Source organism: Podarcis vaucheri, assembly GCF_965113315.1.
Source record: "Podarcis vaucheri genome assembly, chromosome: 2".
NCBI classification, from domain to species: domain Eukaryota; kingdom Metazoa; phylum Chordata; class Lepidosauria; order Squamata; family Lacertidae; genus Podarcis; species Podarcis vaucheri.
Window position 1 is genome coordinate 114,683,291 of NC_138760.1, and position 24,860 is coordinate 114,708,150.

The 24,860-nt window shown below is 48.2% G+C and overlaps 1 protein-coding gene and 1 long non-coding RNA gene across 2 annotated transcripts; both read right to left on the reverse strand.

The window, feature by feature from the left end:
* Positions 1-342: 342 nt before the first annotated feature.
* On the reverse strand, positions 343-5,707 carry LOC309526107. Its single transcript, XR_014216670.1, has 3 exons — positions 5,648-5,707; positions 2,324-2,443; positions 343-517 (listed from the first exon to the last, which is right to left on the reverse strand). It is a non-coding gene; the product is annotated as an uncharacterized lncRNA (long non-coding RNA).
* Positions 5,708-7,539: 1,832 nt separating this feature from the next.
* Positions 7,540-24,646, reverse strand: LOC309526173 (uncharacterized protein). Its single transcript, XM_082212088.1, has 5 exons — positions 23,179-24,646; positions 21,985-22,148; positions 12,183-13,659; positions 10,502-10,665; positions 7,540-9,058 (listed from the first exon to the last, which is right to left on the reverse strand). The coding sequence occupies exons 1-5, from the start codon at positions 24,639-24,641 to the stop codon at positions 8,991-8,993; spliced, it is 3,336 nt and encodes a 1,111-aa protein (XP_082068214.1). The 5' UTR covers positions 24,642-24,646; the 3' UTR covers positions 7,540-8,990.
* Between the last annotated feature and the right edge of the window lie 214 nt (positions 24,647-24,860).

A 24,860-nucleotide genomic window follows, 5' to 3' on the forward strand; every position in this document is an offset into this window, starting at 1 on the left:
GGGGACAAGAAGGAAAAGAAAGATAAATTGAATGCTTACAGGCAAAGTTCATTGGCAAAGCTCAGTCTCATCCCCACTTAGTGGCGTAGCATGGGTTGTCAGCACCCGGGGCAAGGCAAGTAATTTGCGCCCCCTAACCCATGGATTTGCGCCCCTAACCCGTGGATTTGCGCCCCCTAACCCTAACCCCCAGATGTTGCGCCCGGTGCGGCCGGGCCCCCCTGCACCCCCCACGCTACGCCACTGCTCCCACTCCCAATCTGAGCATGCTCACGCACTTTCACAGAGCATGCTGCTGTTTCAGCTGAAAATATCTAAGGATATTTCCAAGGAAACCACACTTCGGATTTTGCCTGCGTTTTCTTTAAGCACTAGTGGAGATAACTCATCGAGTGGTTGCACATATCACGCTTGCAACAAACAGTTTTTATAGAGGTTCCTTTTTGGCTTCTCATGCTATGCATGCAGTCCCTGTGACTGCTGGTGCAGCCTTCCAACCGGTACTTCACTTTTTTACCTGCAAAAAGATTGGGAAGGTGAGTAAAAGGAGAGAAGCAAGAACAGATGGGATTACAGCTCACCGGGTTCTCCCTAAGGCCGCAAATGTGAGCTTTGCACCTCTCTCCCTAAGCTGAGCAGAAACTCCCTGAGGTTTGGCAAGGGGTGCCAGGCCTCTGACAGGATGCTGGAGCCTTCTGCCTCCTTCCCAAAGCTGGGTGGGCTGTGGGAAGGTGCAGTCACGTCACGAGGGAACCCTCTCTGGCACCCAGAGCAGGATGCCGAGGGGGCGGGATGAACCGCCCGGTGGCGTGTGCACACATGTGGCATCCTGTAGAATCATAGAATCATAGAATCATAGAGTTGGAAGAGACCACAAGGGCCATCGAGTCCAACCCCCTGCCAAGCAGGAAACACCATCAGAGCACTCCTGACATATGGTTGTCAAGCCTCTGCTTAAAGACCTCCAAAAAAGGAGACTCCACCACACTCCTTGGCAGCAAATTCCACTGTCGAACAGCTCTTACTGTCAGGAAGTTCTTCCTAATGTTTAGGTGGAATCTTCTTTCTTGTAGTTTGGATCCATTGCTCCGTGTCCGCTTCTCTGGAGCAGCAGAAAACAACCTTTCTCCCTCCTCTATATGACATCCTTTTATATATTTGAACATGGCTATCATATCCCCCCTTAACCTCCTCTTCTCCAGGCTAAACATGCCCAGCTCCCTTAGCCGTTCCTCATAAGGCATCGTTTCCAGGCCTTTGACCATTTTGGTTGCCCTCCTCTGGACACGTTCCAGTTTGTCAGTGTCCTTCTTGAACTGTGGTGCCCAGAACCGTACAGACTGTGCACACGTGGCAGCCGGTACAGTCACCATGCGAGTGGCAGCCCATACAGATGCCACACGAGTGGCACCCCATATGGACTATGTACACGCAGCATACCATACGGACTGCACACGCGAGGCAGCCCATACTGTTGCTGTGTGAGTGGCAGCCCGTATGGACGCCCCACATGCAGCACCCATACTGACTGAGCATGCACCCTCGTCCACTCTACAGCTGGGGGGAGGCAGTGGGCCATCTTGTCACACACACCCCAGGGTGGCACCCGGGGCGACCTGCCCCCTCCGCCCCCCTTTCGTACACCCCTGAGAAGGTGGTAGGAGGACTCTTGGACCCCATCTGAGCATCCCACCGCCCCGCACCACCCCGCTAATCTGGGCAGAAGCCTCCCAGGCTTTGGGAAGGAGGCACCAGGTTTTCATACTTTAATAGACCAATTCCCCGGGGACATTTAGGAAGCTACTGCCCCTAGTCCACTGTCTTGCACATCACTGCTTTAAATGAGGATCAGGCAAATTCGTAGAGGAGAGGGCTATCGGTGGCTCTTCTGGACTGATCCAGCCTGCGTGCACATCAACATTTGAAGAACATTATTTCCCCAAAGATTCTGAGGTCCTGCAGTTGAGGATGCTGGGAACTGTAGCTCTGTGAAGGGCATACTAAATTTCCCAGGGTTATTTGCGGGGAGAGATGTGCTTTCAATGCTGCCCAGGAGGGAATATGTGTGACCTATCCAGACTACGGGAGAGTTCTCTCTGTCCTTTTTTCCTATCTACATATCTCTTTTTCCCTTCTTCTCAAGGTTGTTTTGCTGTTGTTGTTCTGCAAACCTTAGGACACACCCCGCTCTGCCCCTGGTCTGCCAATTCCTCCCTCTTGTACACAGATACTATGTTTAGCTACAAAAGCATGGAAATCGCCCTAACAGTTCAGAAAAAGCATATAACATTGCTCATGGCCACCCAACATGAGTTCAACTTACCCTCATAGAAAGTGATAGACATACACTGTTCATTAGGCCTTGGGAAACATACGTTTACTTTGTGTTCACAGCCAAAATCAGGGATATCCCGCATACAGTAGCGGCACTTCAGGCTGTAGGCTGCAATGGCAAAATGTTGGAAATGGCATTCAAAACAGTATGACCCCCTACCCTCCAACTTTTCTCCAATGAAAATAGGGATGTCCTATTCTGTTATTCTTGCTGCTGCTGCTGCTGCTGCTGCTGCTGCTGTTGTATTTATACCCCATGCATCTTATTGGGTTGCCCAGCCACTGTGGGCAGCTTCCAACATACCGTATTTTTCGCCCTATAAGACACACTTTTTCCCCTCCAAAAATGAAGGGGAAATGTGTGTGCGTCCTATGGGGCGAATGCAGGCTCCTTGGCTTCAGCGATAGCAACGCGAAGCCTCCAAAGCCTGCGCTCCGGAGGCTTCGCGTTGCTTCAGCTGAAGCCAGGAGAGTCTGCTCTGAGGCTGGCGGTGGGGGAAAGCAGTGCTTCCCCCATTGCCAGCCCCATAGGATGGGGGGCAGCGGGGAGGCGCGCGACGCCTTCCTGCTACTCTCCAACCTGGCTTTGAGGTTGGCAGTGGGGGAAAGCAGCGCTTCTCCCATCACCAGCCCCAGAGGATGGGGGGGCACAATCTGGGTCGAAAAGCCCGTAGGAGCCGCGCAGCCGTTAAAGAGCGCGCCACTCTTGGGGGCTTTTCCCCAAGGAGGGAGAAGGGACTGACTGGCCGAGTCCGTCCCTTCTCCCTCCTTGTGGGCTTTTCCGGGAGATGGGGGAATTCCCCCACCTCCCACAAAAGCAGGCAAAAGCTGCACGCACTTTAAAGGGGCTGCGCGGCTTCTGCTGGCTTTTCTAGGAGGTGGGGGAATTCCCCCACCTCCTAGAAAAGCCCGCAGGAGCCGCGCAGCCCCTTCAAAGAGCGCGCCGCTCTTGGGGGCTTTTCCCCGAGGAGGGAGAAGGGACTGACTGGCCATTTCAGTCCCTTCTCCCTCCTGGTCGAAAAGCCCGCAGGAGTCACGCGGGGCTCCTGTGGGCTTTTGCAGGAGGTGAGGGAATTCTGCCACCTCCCGCAAAAGCAGGAAGAAGGTCTTGGAGTAGCGCACAGGCTGCGTGCAGCCTGTCCACTGCTCCCAGAGCTGCGGGGGGGGGGATCATATTTTTTCCTTGATTCCCCCCCCCTGAAAACTAGGTGCGTCCTATAGGGCGAAAAATACGGTATATAAAAACATAATGTCAGGGGTTCAGGAGCAGAGGCAAGGGCAAGGGAGGAAACAGAGAGCGAGGGGGAGGAGGCAGAAGAAAGGATGAGTGATGACGACGACCCGAGATCTCCGAGTCTTTCCAGTGAATCAGAAGATTCACAGAAAGGAGCACCAGTGGCCAGGGCAAGGGGGGAGCCTAGGGGAACACCCCAGGAGGAAAGGGCCAGAGGGAGCTCAGAGGGGAGCAGTTGGAAATCGGGACCAGCGTCACCAACAGAGAGCAGGGGAGAGGAAGGGTGTCAGGTATCAAGCGCTGGCAGCTCACAACAGGAGGGAGGGCACGAGTCAGGAGTGGCCACACCTCCATCGGGGAGCGAAGAAACAGTCAGACGGAAAGTGGAAGGTTGGGCGCGCGCGCCAAGTTCAAATGCACAGGAAGGTGGCGCAGTAAGCAGCCCGGAAAGGGAGCCAGGTCCTAAAGCCCGGCGCAAGGAGGCAGGAGGGTCCGGGGGGTCGGCGTCAGAAGAATCCAGGAAGGAAGAGACCCAGGGGGGCAGAGGGACCCAGAGAAGAACAGTCAGGCGGAAAAGGTGGAGTAAGGCTAGGATATTAAGTTGGTGCACAAGGGGCGGAGACTCAGACGGAGCTTCGCCGGTCTAACCCATAAGACGTAGAGTTGCACGCAGCAGCTGGAGAATGGAAACTGTAACTCAATAAAGACTTTTACAAAGTGATTGCTGGCTAGCGTGATCCTCTGTGAGCTAGGATCTGGAAGCAGCTCTGACACATAATAAAACAGTAAACATAAAAAACCTTCCCTATACAGGCTTGCCTTTAGATGTCTTCTAGAGGTTGTATAGTTCCTTATCTCCTTGGCTTGGGCCAAACCCTCCAGCATTTCTCCAATGAAAATACGGACGTCATAAGGGAAAGCAGGAAAATATTCTGGGATCAAATCAGAAAACGGGATGGCTTCTGTAACTCTGGGAAAATAGGGACACTTGGAGGGTCTGTGATTTTCACTGAAGACAGTCGTAGGGTTGTAGGCTTGTAGATGGGAGGCCTACTGCTAACATTTTGATTATTTATTTGGATGGCTCAGTTATTCCATACGCAGCTGCATAGTCCGCATCCTTGCTTAACGCTACATGTGAATAACAGCACGGGCGTGCAGCTCAAATATTTGTGTTAGTACTGTTACTAACCAGATCGTACATTTGTTGAATGTGCCATGTGAACACCCCATACGAAATGAATCTACGTGAATGAATCTTTGGCGCAAAATGGCTCCCAGAGCAAAATAACCAGTCCCCAGGGACTGGGCAGAGGAGGAATGGTGGAGACCGCCTCCCCAGCCTGACCCTTCCAGAGAAGAGGAAGATGGCTTAGATTCACAACAGGCGTTTGAGGGAGGTCACAGCTCAGAGGCAGATGAGGGGGAAAGCTGGGAAATAATGGGAGAGGAGAAGGAGGCAGAGCTGGAGCAGCTGGCTGACATGCTATCACTAGAAAGCATTCCAGACCCACCATCTCCCGGAAGCCAGCGAGGCTTGAAAGTAAGTGAGCAAAGAGCTCAAAGGCAGAGGGCACTTGTCAGCCCCCATAGGGATGACGAATGAGGAGGTGGGAGAGATGGGGAGAGGGTGGAGTCACTCGGGACAACGCCATTATCCAAGAGGCTGGGTTCTGTAGCCTCTCTGTGTAAATACCGAATAAAAATACCGAATAAAAAGCAGACTGTAAGAACATTCCTTGTCTTTATACGTTCCGGGGCAACTGGCAGTGGGAGTCGCTGGCAGCAGCCTGACAATAACACAGGGGGGACCAGAGCAGTCACCTTACAACCCTACAAGCAGTAGGTGGTAGGCAAAAGAGAAGGTGTCATGGAACCCCTGGTGCAGAAGGCACCAAGACTAGGGGAATGAGACAGAGTGTTGTGGGACTGGGCATAGGGGCAGGGTCGATATGATTTCAGGTGTGCTGGGAAATCAGTTAAGCCCTGTCCCAGTTTTGAGGGACGTGGCTTGTTTTATTTAATCTGATTCAGCCCAGGTGGGAGTGGGGAGTTTGCCGATTGCGATTTGGAACATACCTGAGAGGACAAGGCAAAGCAGAACACAGGCTGTGAAGGAGAAACCCCTCATCACGCTGGTCTTCCAGGCTAGATCTCTGGCAGGCAAGACGCTGTGGTGAAGAAAAGGGAGGGTATAAAGGTAGTAAAGTAAAAAAGAAATAATTAACATGTGTGCTCCAGACGCAGGAACGATGACTCCACCCTAGTACCTAGCCAAGGGGTGGAGGAGGGATTCATTACTGGCTTAGCATAGCTGCTTCGACTTTTGGGGATTCAGTCTTCTCCTGGATACTTGCATGTGTATACCCACAGGAAGAGGCCCCCAGGAGTGCATAAAGGCCAAGCGCATTAAGACCAGTGGTGTAGCATGGGGCCCCCACTGGGAAGGTTGCCCTGGGCGCAAAATTGCTACAGTCACAAAATTTCAACACCTGGTGCTGCCTCAATATAGTTGCATGCTTCCACTGCTGGGCTCTGTTGAAAACTGCTTCTCTGTGCGAACCAGGAAGTGACCTCTCCAGACAACAGAACGACTCTTATTTTCTTATCTCTGCAGTTGCTATCTCCTGAGTAATGCAGACGCCGTTAGGCAGTTGAATGTGCATGTGTACTCTGTCTGTTTCCCCCCCCCCACCCACTCATCTGCACAGCCCCGAGGGCTGGCAATGCATGCTACACCACTGGTTAAGAAAAAGGAAGCTGCATCTTCAAAGTCTATGCCTATACCCACCCATGGGGCTACCCCTGGTTTTCTCCTACTGCAAAATGAATTATACCATGCTTCCTTTCCATCAAGCTGCAGTGGTGACCCCTACTTGGAGGCTGGTCCTTAGCCATGAGATACGGCCATCCCAGAAGCGGACAGGCAGCCATTATTTGCCCTTTTATTTATTTCAGAATATTTGTAAGCTGCTGTCTACACTTTCTGGTGGTGGCTCTCTGAGGTTTCAGGCAAGGAGCCTTTCCCAGCCCTGTCTGTAGATGCTGGACGTTGAGATTGGGACCTTCTACATGCAAGGCGAAGGGACACGGGTGGCGCTGTGGGTTAAACCACAGAGCCTAGGACTTGCTGATTAGAAGGTCTGCGGTTCGAATCCCCGCGACAGGTTGAGCTCCCGTTGCTCGGTCCCTGCTCCTGCCAACCTAGCACTTCAAAAGCACATCAAAGTGCAAGTAGATAAATAGGTACCACTCCGGCGGGAAGCTAAACGGCATTTCCGTGTGCTGCTCTGGTTCTCCAGAAGCGGCTTAGTCATGCTGTCCACATGACCCGGAAGCTATACACCGGCCCCCTCAGCCAATAAAGCAAGATGAGCGCTGCAACCCCAGAGTCAGCCACGACTGGACCTAGTGGTCAGGGGTCCCTTTACCTTTACCTTACATGCAAGGCAGATGTTCCACCACTGAGCTATGGCTCTTCCCTTAGAATCATAGCAGTGTATTACAACAATAAAAATGCATTTTTTATTTTTATTATTATTATCATCATCATCATTATCATTATCATTATTATTATCATTATTACTACTACTACTACTACTACTATTACTGCAAGTCTGCTCAGACATATAGTTTAGATACCTACACTGGTTTTTTAAGTTGTGCTGAGGCTAATGTGTGTTTTAATGACCCCCCCCCCCTTTTAATGACAGCCCTGTGGATTTGGGCTGTGTTTTCTCTACAGCAGTGATTCCCAAATTTGGGTCTCCAGCTGTTTTTGAACTACAGTTCCCATCATCCCTGCTCACTGGTTCTGCTAGCTAGGGATGGTGGGAGTTGTAGTCCAAAAACAGCTGGAGACCCGAGTTTGGGAAACACTGACCTACAGTTTTATTATGTGCACCACTTAGAGAGCTCTTTGATTAAGTGGTTTAGAAAATCTTTCTCAGTAAATAAACAAATAAGAACAGTGCCTCGAAGAGAATTTTTATTTACACATCACATGTGCCGAATGCAGCTAGAAGTACACAAAGGTTTGACCAGAGCTATCCATAATCTTTTGTGTGACCTCAGTTTCATTTGAGGCACCTCGGAGAGGTTTGTTCTTGATGTAGGAGAGGAGCCTTGGAATGGCATTTGGGAAACTATACTTCTGAGCCACCCCCAGCTCTCTGCAGTTCAATCATTTGGAAGCTGCATGTGTACCACACATGCCCTGACTTTGAAATAAACTCGAATTGTCCTGGCAAACTGAGCACCCTTCATAGGCATCGGAGCAACTGAGCGTTCTGTTCTAGTGGTGGGTGAGAATAACTGACTTCTGGGAGATTTCAGCAGTTGCCTCAGGAGCATTTGATAAGCATTCCCAGGACCAATGGAACTGATGAGTGGAAGGAGAACAGATCAAAAGGTAGAGAAAGAACAGGAGAGAAGATCCACCAACCACAAGGTGAGAACGCAACATGGGCAGAACTTGTGGTTGAATAACCAATACATTAATTAATTCGGACCAGAAATCTTCAGGAAAACAATGCTAACACTGACAAAATGGCTCTAGACTTCATTTGGCATCATTCATTCCCCCGTGATGTCTACATCAGCTTGCCTCTCATCCTGATTTCACAGAGACGTATGTTTCCCTGTCCCTGTTCTGGCCATGGGGACACTGTGAATGGCAATAATTCTGGGGCATGGAGAAACTCCTCGTGGAACTACCAATCTTATAAGTCATGTAGACCCCATGGATCTAAGTGGATCCAGCATAATTAATCTGAGCCTTGAAAAGCACATAGAGATGAAAGAGGAAGTGAGAAAGAGTGTCATTCTTCCAACTTCCTCTTTCAGCTCTTTGTACATTCTCCAGATACCCAGAGATTCAAATTCCACCCAGATCACAGTGCTCATGCTATGCAAGGAGGGAGGGACAGCACCGGGTTGGAGTTAGCTTCCTTCCCTGGTGTTACATAGTAACAGAGTAACAATGAGAAATTAATTGTCCTTTAGCTCCAAGGCACAGCTCCTCAATATATGAGGCTTTGCAAAATTCAGGAAGTGAATTCAGGCTGCCAAATAACCTGTTGCTTGCAGAATAAAGCAAAAGTGATTGAAAAGAAGCTCCTATCATTCATAGCTGCTGGATGTCGTTTCCCCCCTCATAATTAGCATGTGAATGTTGTGGAGGAAAATGGGATGGCATTCTAAAACGATGGTCCCAATGGCTTATCTTGTTCATAACCCGGCATTAAGTTCCATTTCTCATTCAGCATCGTCTCACAATGAAGAGCAAACCGTTATATTTGCAAATGGGCACCAATCCTACAAAGTGAGGGCTTTGCTGACGTGTTTCTAGGCATGTCTTCACCATCCATTCAGTTCCATTCGCACTTGATGTAAGCTATTTTTGCATTCTGCCTTTTTTTTGTTAAGTTCTGGTCTCATTCTTCATATCTTTTTCCAAAATGGATTCAGAAGAGTCTTCTTGGACTTTTTCTGCAAAATAAAAAAAGCAATTGGAAAAATGATGGTCCACAGAGAGCCAAACAACCCTTCGTGCAAGAGACTGGGTACAACTCAACTCCCATTTTTAACTGAAATGCATCCACAATGGACAGCCAATCACTTTCAACCAAAAGTTGGGGAGGTACATTCCTTTCCTTCTGCTGCTCCCTCCTTACCCAAGTTTTGATAATTTTAAAAGGGGTATACCTAAGATGACAGGGACGTGGGTGGCGCTGTGGTCTAAACCACAGAGCCTAGGGCTTGCCAATCAGAAGGTTGGCGGTTTGAATCCCTGTGATGGGGTGAGCTCCCATTGTTCCGTCCCAGCTCGTGCCCACCTAGCAGTTCAAAAGCATGTCAAGTGCAAGTAGATAAATAGGTACCACTCCAGCGGGAAGGTAAACAGTGTTTCCGTGCGCTGCTCTGGTTCACCTGAAGTGGCTTAGTCATGCTGGCCACATGACCCAGAAGCTGTACCCCAGCTCCCTCGGCCAGTAAAGCAAAATGAGCGCTGCAACCCCAGAGTCGGTCACGACTGGACCTAATGATCAGGGGTCCCTTTACCTTTTTAAACAAGCTATAGCTAAGGGCTATAGAGAAGCAGGAGGGAGTGGAGGGATAGATAGCGAGAGGTGGTGGTGAAAGGTAGTACAGGAAGCAGACATAAGCCAAGGTGACTAGGGAGAAGGGCTGCCACTGATACAAAAGAAGGCAATAACTCTAGGGAAGAGAGAAGAACTGGCAAGCCCTTCACCAAAGGAGCCATAAAAAGAGAGCTAGATGAAAGAAAAGGCCGAAGAGATGGACTAGGGATGGATGAATATGTCAATTTCAGTTTCTCCTTTTTTCCAATTCTCAGTTCATTTCTCCACATTCCCACACCAGTTTCCATTGCCCCCCTACACACAATAAAACACCAAAAACAAATTCCTCATGGAAATTCATCAACATTGTAATGCAGATTTCTCCTATTGTACGCAATTCTACCATACAATTTGCCCCCAAAACAATGCAATTTTGTAAGTTATTTACACTAATAGATGCACACTTCCCACTAATGGGAACAGCTGGATAACTGCATTACAAAATTCAAAGCAGTGCAAATTTTGAAGCATAGCTGTGTTTCGGTTCTCACATTGTTTTTTAAAAAATGAGAATTAGGAAGGCTCACCATTCAATATTAACTTTCTCCCCATCTCTAGAAGTGAGAGAAACAGGAACTAGAATTAGCAGGAAAGCTGATTCTGACATAGACAGAGCGGGCAGAACTTGTGTGCCTTGTTGTCCACTGGAAATATTGCCAAAAAAATGCTACAAAGAGGAACTGGCATGGGACCGCACTGCAACAACGCTATAAATGTGACAAGACCTAAGTCAGTACTAACTGTTGCTGAACTGAGCCCAAACTTCTTCAGCCAAAGGACATGGACTTACTTGAGAGTGTTGAGTTGAATATATGAGCTGCCAGGAAATCGCAGTGGTGGGCAGGAGACGGCTTCCTGATCTCAGGTGGCCCTGCGCTGATGTGGAAGAAGTTCTCCTCTGTGGCATTGTAGAGCGGCCATTGCACCTCATTGGGCACGGACCCAGTGGGGTTCCTGTGGAGGAAACAAAAAAAAACACAGTCCAGATCTAAATCTTCTTTTTAAGCCAAAGGCCATTGTGATGTTAACATATGAGAGTGCTGGAGGTGAAATAGTTAAACAAGTTACCCAATCAGAACCCAGGGGGGTGGAGTCAGAGGGACTATAAAAGCAGCTCTGGGAGGTGTGAAAGGGGAGTTCGTTGGGAGTTGGGTGGTTGGTTGGAGTGGGAGTGAATTGGGATAGTCTGTGGGTAGGTTGAGTTAGTGTAGAGAAATAAGCTGAGTCAGGAACAGTTAGGAGATGGAAAGACAAGTAAATATCTGAGAGGTGGTTTAGTGAAGGAGGGCAGATAGAGGAAGTTATAGGTCTGAATAGGCACCCTATGACTGTAATTGACCGATACCATTTATGAAACCACACACTTGTTAAACTGCAATAAATAAACAGAAGTTTGTGTTCCAATTCTAACCTGACTGGACTCAGTATTGGCCCAGGTAGGGCCTGGGTGGTGGCAGTGAGAAATAAAATGTGGCTCAGGGATCAAAATCAATAGCACAAAACAAAGAGAGAGAAAATCACTCATAGCATTATAAAAACAAAAATGGCATGTCTACACTGCGATAATAGCATACTACAAAATAAGTGAAACCCTATCATTTATCATTTGACTCATTTCCTCAGGGCCCCGCTTGGTTAGAAGGCTGGCGGGGGGAGAAGCCTGCTCCTCCCTGTCGCCAGCCCCGCAAACTCGGGAGACAGCGGCAGGGGCGCAGCGCACCCTTCCCGCTGTCCCCCGACTTGGTTAGAAGGCTGGCCCAACCCCGCAAACTCGGGGGACAGCGGGAGAGGCGCAGCGCGCCATCCCGCTGTCTCCCGACATGGTTTGGAGGCTGGCGGAGGGCTTCCTCCTCCCCCAGCCCCGCAAGCTCCCAGAGCGATGCCAAAGCTGCGTGCAGCTTCGGCATGGCTCTGGGTCCCGTTCTGGGGGAGGGGGAAGCTCGGGCTTCCCCCGCCCCAGCCCCGCGCCTGGCGGGGGGGGGATAAATTTTTTTTGCCTTTATTTCCCCCCAAAAAAAAATCTAGGTGCGTCCTATGGACCGGTGCGTCCAACAGTGCGAAAAATACGGTACATGCCTTTTGTTTAAGACAGAGACTGGGAACTGTCCAGCTGTCCAGCTATTTGTTGATGGGAACTCCAGCTCCTATCAGCCCCAGCCAGCATGGCCAATGGTCAAGGATGATAAGAGTTGTAGTCTAGCAACATCTGAAGGGCCACAAGTTCTCCATCCCTGAGTTAGGCCTTTGAGCTTTTCTCTAAAACCTGCCCCTCTATACTGAAACTTGATGTGGCAGTGCCCTTGTCAAAGATACCGAGAAAATGAATGAAAGACCTTGGGAGGTTCAGGCAGAACCTTGGGATGTAGAGTACCCAGAGCAAGGACTATCAGACTATGTCTAGAACATCCAGGGTCAAGTTGGTGGAATGAGTTGTGTTTGAGGCTCTAGAACAAGAGCTGTGAATGCCTTACCCGCTTCTAGCAAACTCCGCCCAATAGCGCATCATCTTGAGGCTCAAAGGGGCGTCAGCTTCCGTGTTTGTTTGATTTACCCTCTGAAGCGACGACAGAGTTCCAAACAGGTAAGGCACCTCAACTCCATGGGCTGCTCCCATCCACTCCTGCCAAATGGAGCCAGAGATGTGGTGGTTGAAGGAGTAGGTGTACACAGGGCTCCCACCTGCTGCCATCTTTTCAGCAGCTTCAGCCAATGGGCACAAAAAGTAATAATCTCTGCACAGTTGGACCATGGCCCCGTGGTACTTTTCTGGCCCATGGCCATCTTCAGCATACTTCAGCGCTACAGTCTTGGCAACATCTTCTTCAAAAGACATTTCGAACAATGTCATTGTTTCTCCCAAGAGCTGCTCCCAAGTTGACGTTCTGTCATCTTCTATGCGATCCGAAAGACCGCTTAGTGCAAAGACAGACCCATCCTCGCCGGTGATGCCTATGAGCAATGGTTTTGCCTGAAGGAGCCCACTCTGCAGAAGTTTCCTTGGCTCATCCAGAAGGAAGTCCCCATCTGTGGTGGGGTAGAATCGATGCATCAAAAGTTGGAACATTCCCCTATCCATTTCCTTCTCCTGTAGGCAACGCAGCGCCACACTGTGATTCCGATCGTCGCAGCCCAGCCGCTGACTCGCTTTCAAGGAGCGCAACTTGCAATGCTCAGGATCCTTCCAAGCCCAGGGTGCATTGGGAGCTCCACTCTGCACCACAGCGCGGGCAAAAAGGGGTTGGCTTGCAGGTGAGAGGAGGTGAAACCCCACAGAGGCTGCTCCCGCACTGTGGCCAAAGAGGGTCAGCTGAAGAGGGTCCCCACCAAAGACAGCTGCGTTCTCCTTCACCCACTTCAGAGCTAGCTGTTGGTCCCACAGGCCCATGTTTCCTGGGACCTCAGGCGGGAGGAACAGAAAGCCGAAGAACGCCAGCCGATAATTCATGGAAACCACAATGATGTTCTCAGTAGCAGCCAGAAGTGCCCCGTTGTACAAGTCTAAGGAACTGGCACCAACCAGAAATCCCCCGCCGTGGATCCAGACAAGGACAGGAACCGGCGCAGAGGGCCGCGGGTGAGGCACCCAGACATTGAGAAAGAGACAGTCCTCTGAATGTGGCGCGTTGGCAACCCACATTTTGTTGAAAGGCCATTGAAAATCGGTCGTCTGGAAGCAAGCCTTTCCAAAGTTGGTGACCTCCAAGACATGGCTCCATGGCTGGTGGGGAAGGGGCTTTTGGAAGCGCAGCTTCCCCAGGGGGGGTTCAGCATAAGGGATACCGAGGTAGGAAGTGACGGAGGCAGAGCCAACCGGGACTCGCTTGCCTTTGATAGGGCCACTGCTGGTCATCACCACGGTGTCATCTTCAGAGGCAGAGCTGGAATTCAGGAGGGAGAGGGAGAGGAAGAGGCCCAAGGATGCCTGGAGGAGAGTAGGCATTGCAGAAGCTGAAAGAAAGGTGGCCCAGGCACAGTTACACCTTAGCTCTGATCCAAAGCGACATACACCAGCCCCCCCTTTTTAAAATAAAAAGCATAGACCCCAGCATATCGACTGTATTGTGTGGGAGAAGACATGGGAGAAGACAGGTGAAAACCCTTCTCTCCACCCTATCCCCTTCTGGATATAAGTGGATTATAGGTGTGTTAAAAAAAAACTTGGCATCAGAGGGACAGCTTCCATGTGAGTACTGGGAATTGCAGGTGGACTGTTGTTGTTATGTACTGAAGTTCTCACCCTGGGCCAGCAGGGAGATACTGTAGATAGTTTTCACTCAGGTCCACATATGCAAATAAGGAATTGAAAGTGATGTTGGATTGGATAGTTACAGAAAGTTGTTACTGTTGCTTTGTAGTTGAGCTCTATATAAGCAGGGTGGCTGAACCCTTCGGTTCAGTTCTGTTCTGGCCTGTGAATAAACAAGAGCTGTTTGAAGAATTGTTGTGTCGACTGATATGTTCACCCAAAACTTAACAGTTGTGCGCTGGTCCTACTTGTGAGCTTCCCATGGGCTTCTGGTTGCTCACTGTAAGAACCGGACACCAGACTAGATGGGCCATTGGCTTGATCCAACAGTATTTTTATTTGATGGGGAGGGAGGGAGGAAAGGAGCCATGACAGTGGGATCAATGCACACCTCTACCTGGAGCCCACAAAAACCAGCACTGATCCTGAAAGCATAGGAACATTTTAAATGTACAGTTGTACCTTGGAAATTGAACAGGATCCATTCCGGAAGTCCATTCAACTTCCAAAAATTTTGAAAACTAAATTGCTGCTTCTGATTGGCTGCAGGAAGCTCCTGCAGCCAATCAAAAGCCACGGAAGCCCTGTCAGACGTTCCGCCTCCAAAAATAGTTTGCAAACCAGAACAGTCACTTTGCAACGTTCGGGAGCCAAAGTGTTCGGGAACTAAGCTGTTCTAAAGCCAAGGTACGACTCTATCAGCAAGCAAACATTCACAGAAGTCCAATAAGAGAGGTCATATATCTATTGTTTGGGAGGGGTGTTGGGGGGTTGCTGCTATTGCTTCTGTTGCTGCTGGTGGTTTTTTGTTTTGTTTTGTTTTGAATCATTATTTTTGTGATTTATGTGAAAATTGTTCAGTTTGGATGTGTACTTTTTGACATTTTTATTTACTGTTTCTGTCTACTTTTGTTCTGCATTTTTCTCATGTTTCAAGCCACACGGAGCATGGTTTGAATTGTGGCATACAAATAAAATTATTTATGTATGGACATGCACCAAATGCATGTTTGTATGTCGACAACAATGTTCACCCAAAAAAAGAACATACACGTGTCTTTGCGACAATGTTTTTGATGGTACCAATTTCACCTTACCAATCTTCATACAGAAGGAATATTATTCCAGTAAAGATGAGCAGGTCTAGGGGAATGACAAGGCCAGTTGTGTAATTCCTTGAGCTGGAATCTTCCAACATCTGACTTTCCACTAAAGCTGAAAGTGGGCAACTCAGTTTACTGACTTTGAACTCCTTAACAGAGACCTTGCAGTCCCCTCATACCTTGACTTTGTTCACCTCTTTCTCTTTTTTTTTCTTTTGAGGGAGCAAGTCCCAATCCGCAGACCCTCACACGCATATGTCCAAGACTTACAGCATGATACAGGGTTAACTTCCCAAATGTTAAACAACTGGAACAAAACGAAGCAAGAAGCTATGGTGCTAGAATGCAGGATTCCTGACTTCCTTTCTTGTGCCACGTTTACTGTCATCTCCCCCACTCCCAGGTTTAATCCCTACTTCTCATCCCACTCTTGGAGGCATCTAAATCTTCTGCATCCTGAAGACTCACCTCCTTTATCCCCGGTGGGGTTTTGCTGCTCCTTGGTGTCCTCTACAGCTCAATCCAAATGGGAAAGGTGGATACTGAGGCTTATAGGACACTTCCAGCTCTGGCAAATAACACCCAGTGAGAAGGCAGCTGCCAATATGTGTGTATGCAAAGGGCAGTGACCGCCAGGCTCTGCCTTCTCTAGGGGACGAGGCATCTTAGGTAAGAGTACACATCAGAGGGCACAGAGGGAGAGCTGTAGCGTGCAACAACAACAAAATGGGTTTCATGGTTATGCAAAGTCTCTGGCCTTTTGGACATAAGGAAATGCAGGTTATTGAGTACAGTGGTACCTCGGCTTAAGTACTTAATTCGTTCCGGAGGTCCGTTCTTAACCTGAAACTGTTCTTAACCTGAAGCACCACTTTAGCTAATGGGGCCTCATGCTGCGCCGCCAGATCACGATTTCTGTTTTCATCCTGAAGCAAAGTTCTTAACCTGAAGCACTATTTCTGGGTGAGCGGAGTCTGTAACCTGAAGCGTATGTAACCTGAAGCGTATGTAACCCGAGGCACCACTGTAGTGGGTTGACAAAGCAGACGACACAGAGATTTCTCCAAGTAGTTCTTTATAAGTAAGCTGGAACTGAACCGAACTGAACACAGCTCAGCCGTCCTGCTTTTATAGGCAGCCGGCTGTCACATTGTAACAACAACAGCCCAGGGTTTCCCACCTAAATTAACTGGCGTGGACCTGAGTGAAAACTACATACACTATCCCCCCTGGTGGCCAGGGTGAGAACTTCAATACATAACACAAGTACTGTATATGTGAACATAGGCAACCGTGGACAGGCATTGAAGAACATCAAAAGCCAGGTTGAGTTTGAATAGTGAGGGCAGGCGGATCTTTATTTATTGAGCATGCAATGTCCCCCAATGAGATTTATTGTAGCAGGGCCATATCAAGGCTTGTTGCTGCCTGAGGTAAAGGACAAGATGTCTGAAGTGCTGGGGGTGTTTCCTGTGTCCGCGCAAACTGGTCAGTTGCAATCCTCCTTGAAGCAAGTAAAATCCTCAGTGATACAATGGGTCATAATATAGATATGGAAGCATGGGAACGATTGTGGAATATGGATATAAAATTTAGAGCATGTTATGATCCAAGAGAAAATTATATGAAAATGATATATCGATGGTAAATTGGCAAAAAAATGTATAAATCCAAATCAAATAAGTGTTGGAAACGTAAAGAGAAAGAAGGTTATTTTTATCATATGTGGTGGTCTTGTAGTGAGGTTAAGGGAAGTATTTTTTGACGTTTTTATTTATTGTTTCTGACTACTTTTCTTCTGTATTTTCCTCATGTTTCAAGCTACATGGAGCATGGTTTAAATTATGGAAAGGTGGCATACAAATAAAATGTATGGACGTGCACCAAATTCATTTTTGTATGTCGACAACAATATTCACAAAATAAAGAACATACACATGTCTTTGTGACAATGTTTTTGATGGTACCAATTCTCACCTTACCAATCTTCATACAGAAGGAATATTATTCCAGTAAAGATGAGCAGGTCTACGGGAATGGCAAGGCTGATTCCCCTTTTTTTGCAATTACCGCTCACACATCAAGCAGTGGGCAGGGTTTGCGACCCGGCGCAGGCTTCCCATTCCAGGGTGGCACCTCTGCCTACTGGCCAGCGCTCCACTTCCTCCCCCGCTAGCAATGGTCACAACTTTGGTGGTTTTAGACCTTGATCAGTATCCTATAGTTTGGATTTGGATTTGATATTCCGCTTTATCACTACCCTAAGAAGTCTCAAAGCGGCTAACATTCTCCTTTCCCTTCCTCCCCCACAACAAACACTCTGTGAGGTGAGTGAGGCTGAGAGATTTCAAAGAAGTGTGACTAGCCCAAGGTCACCCAGCAGCTGCATGTGAAGGAGCAGAGACACGAACCCGGGTTCACCAGATTACGAGTCCACCACTACAGCACACTGGCTCTCTTCGGAATGGGGGTTAGCATTATTATGCATCCCCATGTGGTGTCATCTGCAGGGCCCATTAAAGGGGTGTTTGCGGGAGTCACTGGCCCTGAGTGGTGGTGAAAGGTCAAACTACCAACATCAGGCAAAGTGGGGAATACGCTGTGTAAATTCTCATTTCACAGTCCCCTTCACAGCTGGGGCTGAGAGGGTTGCCGTCCAATGCCTAAGCCAAGGTTTCCTACATCTGAAATTGATAAAGTTGTGGCCTAATTTTATCCCATACATCGTTGTCACGTCTCCATATTTCGGGCTGGCTCCCAGGCCGGGGGAGTTAGCGCATGGGCTGGCAAATAGAAGCAGTACATGTGTGTCTGAGTATCACATTTTATGTCCGTCTTTTTACTTCTTGTAATATGGCAGCCCTAACCCAGTGGCTTGGAGAACCTTTTATCAGTTGGTGTTCATTCTGCAGTTGCGAAGAGTTGATCTTCCAGGGTGGCAGAACCCAGACTTTGGAACAACCTGCCTATTAATATTAGTCAGGAAGACTTTGCTGCATTGTTTTTGGCACTCGGGTTAAACCACAGAGCCAATCACTTGCCGATCAGAAGGTCTGCAGTTCAAATCCCCACAACGGGGTGAGCTCCCGTTGCTCAGTCCCTGCCAACCTAGCAGTTCAAAAGCACGTCAAAGTGCAAGGTACCACTCCTGCGGGAAGGTAAACGGCGTTTCCGTGCGCTGTTGTGGTTTGCCAGGAGCGGCTTAGTCATGCTGGCCACATGACCCGGAAGCTGTACGCCGGCTCCCTCGGCCAATAAAGCGAGATGAGCGCCGCAACCCCAGAGTCGGTCACGACTGGACCTAATGGTCAGGGGTCCCTTTACCTTTAAAACTTTCTTGTTTCAGCCAGTAATTGTCACAGGCGAGTCATTTTAACATGCAGTTTTAACAAGTCTTTTTATTTTATGTATAAAGTTTTAAAGATCGCAGAGTTTATCAGCATCTTTTAAAATGGTGTTCCCTTATTTTTAATGTTTGCTCTTTCGGGTTGCTTTTAAAATGAATGTTTCAGATTGCCCTTTGCAAACCGCTTAGAAGTTTTCCACTGAAGAAGCGGTATATACATTTTGTTAAATGAAAACTTAAAAGATTTGCCCCGTTCTCACAGTGGCGAACCAGAGGCCTGTGAGAAACTCTCAGGCAGAACCCCACTTGTGATTCCCAAGGTTCAGAGAAGGGCAAAGTTCTGCATTTGCTCCACTCGCTCACCCTCTCCTCCTGCTCCCTGCCTCGTTTCTTTTTCTTCTTCTTTTATTTCAGAAAATGTATACACTGCTTGATTGTAAAACAAACAAACCCTCAAAGTGATTTATAGAAAGACAAAACAAGAAAAATTTCCAACCCTACTTGAAAACATACAGAGGTTATAATACTCAAACAGACTGAAATGACCTCAGCTTTCTTTAAGGTAACAAATAATCTGGAAATAAGCACCTAACAGAGAATGAGAAAGGCTGCTGATGTATCCAGGACCATTAGGTGGAGTGAGACCATCACCTTAGATGGCAGATGCTGGGGAGATCGGGAGATTGAGTTCCATCATGCACACACACACACAATTCCTCCTGAGGGACCCCTGAACATTAGGTCCAGTCGTGGCCAACTCTGGAGTTGCGGTGTTCATCCCGCTTTATTGGCCGATGGAGCCGGCATACAGCTTCTGGCGAAACAGAGCAGCGCACGGAAACGCCATTTACCTTCCTGCCAGAGTGGTACCTATTTATCTACTTGCACTTTGACGTGCTTTCGAACTGCTAGGTTGGCAGGAGCTGGGACTGAGCAACGGGAGCTCACCCCGTCGCGGGAATTCGAACCGCTGACCTTCTGATCGGCAAGCCCTAGGCTCTGTGGTTTAACCCACAGCACCAACCGCGTCCCTCAAGGGCCATGGTAGGGATGAGCAAATCTGTCACTTTCAGTTTCTCCCTGTTTCTATCTCTCCCCCCCCCCCCCCAGTCTTCAGTTTTCCACACCTGTTTGTGATTTATTTTAAAATAACCTCATGGAAATCCATCAGCATTTTAGTGCAAAATTCTCCTGATACGCACATTTTTATGCAGGTATGCATACAATTTTTTAAAAGGCAATAATCTTCACATCAATTTCCCTTAATACATCACACTTCCCCCCCCCCCTTGATAGTTTCTCCAGTACATGCCTCAACCTAGGGTGTGCATTTGGTTGGAGACTGGCATTGCAAAATCCGGATAAGGACTGATTTGGAAGGCTATCTGTTTCAGTTTGCATGCTGTTCCAGAAAGTGTGAATTAGGTGTGTTTGCCTTTAAATGAAAACTGACTTGAATTTCTCCCCCACCCCTACTGCGTACTCCCCTCTCTTCAGGATCAGAACTGTGTGTGTGTGCACAATTGGCATCCATGTGCAAGAGCCCGAGATGCATAGAGTTTTCTGGGGATGGGAATCCTGATTAATCAGGATTTCCATTCTCAGGGAGGAAACAGGTGTCTTCTAGAGACCCCATTCATGCATTTGGTGCTCAGAGGTACTGAATGCCTGAATAGGGTTTACATTTTCATTCAATTCATATCTCAGCAGTTTGTCTGCTTCCTCACTCAGCTTTGCCCCCCATGAACTACTACATCCTTTATTTTCTTTTTAACATTTATTCAAAAGTTACAATACAGCAAGTGCTGATTGGAGCGACCAATCTGTGATATTGTGGCAGTGAACCAAACTGTCTTGAACAGCTACATCCCAAACAGTTGTGTAGTGTTTCGTAACATGGCTAGAGGTCCCACAGATTGTGGGCCTAGCTAACCTGTTCTTCAAGTGTGGTTTCCATTGTCTGGGGTCTCATTCTTCGGACCTTTCTCCAAAGTGGGTGAAGTGCTGCCTTCTTCAGAGACCTCAGAAAAGGCTTTCTAAAATGAAAGAAAGAAAGAAAGAAAGAAAGAAAGAAAGAAAGAAAGAAAGAAAGAAAGAAAGAAAGAAAGAGGAAAAGAACTGATCAATAGAAAGTCAACAAAATCTTCATGCCCAAAATCTTAGTCTCTTGACATATTAATCTACTGGTATACTCTCTTGAGCCAATAAACTTTGTTTGAAACCTGGGAAGATGGAGGCTCTGTGGGTAGGTGGTTCCCATGTTTGAGAAATTGGCAAGTTACCTGTTCTGGATGGCATTGCACTCCTACTAAAAAACCTTTTCCCAACTATGTATGATTTGCCAACTATGGCCATTCCTGGACAGGGATAGCCAGTCTACTGTAGTCCATGCATTGGTAACCTCAAGGCTGGATTACTGTAATGTGCTGTATTTGGGGCAGCTGAGGCAGAATGCCGCAGCCAGACTTTTTAAAAAAAATAATTACTCCTACAGTGATGATAACAAGGCTTTCTGGTTCGCAGCCTTCAGCCACCATGCATCCTGTAGCAGAATGTTGTGGGAACTTTTCTAAAAATAGGGAGGGGAAATGGATGGGGAACTTAAGATCCTGCAGTTGTTGTTGGTCTGATAGTCCCGATTTGCCTCTCCCGGTTTCTCGTTTCTCCATTCTTAAAAACTCCTGCAAAATGTGTGTGGCAGATAACATAACTATCTGTGTGGTTTTGTTTGGGCGCTTCATGTTCTTGCTGTTGTTTTCATGTTTCGTAACTGTTACTAAGGGATTTGGGATGTTGGGAGAGTGACCACTGGAGGGGAGGTAAGCCAGTATGGGAGGCAGAAAGGAGGAGCCTTGAAGCAGTGAATGAAACATACTGCTATGGGGAGTTTCACACTTTCCCCTCTATCCTCTATCCAGGACAGCAAAAGGCATTACAGTGGTAGCTCGGGTTACATACGCTTCAGGTTACAGACACTTCAGGTTACATACTCCACTAACCCAGAAATAGTACCTCGGGTTAAGAACTTTGCTTCAGGATGAGAACAGAAATCGTGCTCCGGCGGCGCGGCAGCAGCGGGAGGCCCCATTAGCTAAAGTGGTGCTTCAGGTTAAGAACAGTTTCAGGTTAAGAACGGACCTCCAGAACGAATTAAGTTCTTAACCCGAGGTACCACTGTATCAACAATCAAGGACACTTTCTAGGCCAGGCAAAAACAAGGGGATTGGGTGTGGCCTGGAGAGAACTGCAAGGGCCAGTTAGAGACATATACAGGACCCACATTTTAGGTTCCCCATCCCTTTTCTAGAGCATTCTGGATTCCATTATTATTATTATTATTATTATTATTATTATTATTATTATTATTCCCTGCCCATCTGACTTGGTTGCCTCAGCCTGTCTGAGCAGCTTCCATTATATATAGAAACACAACAAAGCATTTCAAAATAAATAAAAACTTCCCTATAGATGTCTTCTAAAGGCTGTGTAGAGACTTATCTCCTTGTCTTGGAGGTCACAACGGGAGCACAGCTGAGCAACTACATACACTCCCACCCCCAGAGGAGCCCCAAATTCACCTGCTTCTGTCGCATTTGAAAAAAGAGATGCCAGAAAACCACAGTGTGAGGCAGGTGACCTCCGTTTGGGCTGGGCTGCCTTTCCGCCGATATGAAAGAAGTTCTGTTCTGTGGAATTGTAGACGGGCCACTTCACTTCACTTGCCTCTGACCCAGTGGGATTCCTGTTGGGGCAACAAAGAAACCAGAGAGTAAAGAGCGGGTAATCAATAAATAATACAAGATAGATGATGATGATGATGATGATGATGATGATGATGATGATGATGATATTTTTTTATTTATACCCCACCCATCTGGCTGGGTCTACCCAGCCACTCTGGGTGGCTCCCCACAGAATATTAAAAATATGACAAAACATCAAGCATGACAAAACTTCCCTAAACAGGGCTGCCTTCAGATGCCTTCTAAAAGTCAGATAGTTGTTTATTGCCTTGATATCTGATGGGAGGACAGGGCAGGTGCCACCATCGAGAAGGCCCTCTGCCTGGTTCCCTGTAACCTCACTTCTCGCAGTGAGGGAACTGTCAGAAGGCCCTCGGAGCTGAGCATTGGGGGTGAAGATGCTCCTTCAGGTATACTGGGCCAAGGCCGTTTAGGGCTTTAAAGGTGCTCAGAAATGTACTGGGAGCCAATGTAGGTCTTTCAGGACCAGTGTTATATGGTCTCGGCAGCCACTCCCAGTCACCAGTCTAGCTGCCGCATTCTGGATTAGTTGCAGTTTCTGGGTCACCTTCAAAGGTAGCCCCACATAGAGTGCATTGCAGTAGTCCAAGTGGGAGATAACTAGAGCATGCAGCACTCTGGTGAGACAGTCTGTGGGTAGGTAGGGTCGCAGCCTGCGTACCAGATGGAGCTGATAAACAGCTGCCCTGGACACAGAATTGACCTGCACCTAATAGGAGGATGATAGACAGACAGACTCCAACAAGTGAGAGATGTGGTCTGGGATGGGAGGCTCATGATGGTTGGATAGAGAGGCCTGGAGAATCACCTTTCTGTCCCCCCCTCGACTGACATTTCCTACTCTGCCGCTGCAGAATTGAAGCCTTTTGCAACAATAACATGCTGGGAAGCGGGTGCACATTTCAAGCTGAACCACATTCACGACTTGCACAGAGATCAAAGGCAGCCTCTAGGACACAGATAAGCAGGGAGTGTTTGTTTTACGACGCGGAGGGATTAATGCCTTACCCGCTTCTGGCAAAGTCTGCCCAGTATCGCATCACTCGGCGGCTCAATTCAGCATCCTCAGCCGCCGCCTCCGATTGGTTGGTTTGCGACTCGGATGCCATGATTCCAAATAAGTAAGGCAGCTCAGCTCCGTGGGGTGTTCCTGCCCACTTGGGCCAAGTGGTAGAACGGTGGTCAAAGTAGTAAACATAAACTGGGCTCTCGGCTCCTCCGACCTTTTCAGCAAACTCGGCCAGTGGGCACACAAAGAAGTAATCTCCTAAAAACTGAGTCAAGGCCATTTGGTATTGGTACTGTTCTGGCCCATGGCTCTCTTGGACGTACTTCAGTATTGCAGCATTGATGGCATTTTGTTTAGTTCCATGTTTTACTGTTTGATTCACCCCTTCATAGAGCTGCTCCCTGGTAAGTATTGAATCGTTTCCTATGATGCTAGGAAATAGCATTAATACCATATGTGCCCCTTCGTCAGCACTGACACCAGCGAGAATCGGTTTGCCCTGAACACCACCAGTCTCCAGGAGCTTTTGAGGATCGTCGGGGATGAACTCCCCATCGGTTGTCAAAGAAAACATAGGTCCCAGGTCAGAAAATGCCTTGCCTTCCTTTCCCTGTAGGCAGCTAACCATAGCACTGTGGTTAGCTGTAGGACACCCCATGAGGTCGCTCACATTTACCGAAACTCTTAGGGCATCTTCAGGATTCCTCCAACCCCAGGGGGCATTGGGAACTCCACTCTGAAGCACAGCACGGGCAAAAAGAGGTTGGCTGGCCGGCGAAAACAGGTGGAAACCAACTGAGGATCCTCCAGCACTTACACCAAAGAGAGTTATCTGGGCTGCATCACCGCCAAACACAGCTGCGTTCTCACTCACCCACTTCAGAGCCAGATGTTGGTCCCACAAGCCAGCGTTTCCTGGAACATCTGGCGGCAGGTACAGGAAACCCAGACTCCCCACACGGTAATTCATGGAGGCCACAATGACATTCTCTGTAGCAGCTAGGAATGCCCCGTTGTAGATGTCTAGCGAGGCTGTGCCACTGATAAATCCCCCACCATAGATCCATAGAAGGATGGGCACTGGTTTGACTGGTTGTGGATTGGGCACCCAGATGTTGAGAAAGAGACAGTCCTCTGAAAGTGGTGTGTTAGAAAATAATATGGTGGAATTAGGTAGGAAATCAATAACTGCCTGGTGGCAAGAGTTGCCAAAGGTGGTGGCCTCCAAGACCTGGCTCCACGGCTGATGAGGAACGGGCTTCTGGAAGCGCAGTTTGCCTATGGGGGGCTCAGCATAGGGGACGCCCAGGTAGGCGGTCACAGAGCCAGAGCCAGCTGGAAGCAGTTTGCCTCTAATAGGACCGCTGCTGGTGACCACCACAGTATCATTTTCAGAGGCCGAGCTGGAAGCCAGAAAGAAGAGGAGGCAGAAGGAAGAGGGTGAAGTCCAGAATCGAGGCATAGCGGCTGCAGGTGAAAGAATAAGAAATGGGGTTAGGGTGGGAAACACAACAATATATTATTATATATTTCTTTTAGAAATGCTGCAGCCACATGGCAGTCTAGTCTGTTCTTCAGATGTTTCCCAGACTCTTGTTTTCCACATTGTATTTCAGCTTTCACGTGACATACAACCGCATCTGGAAATCTAGTGGGGTATGGTGCATGTTTAGTGCATTTC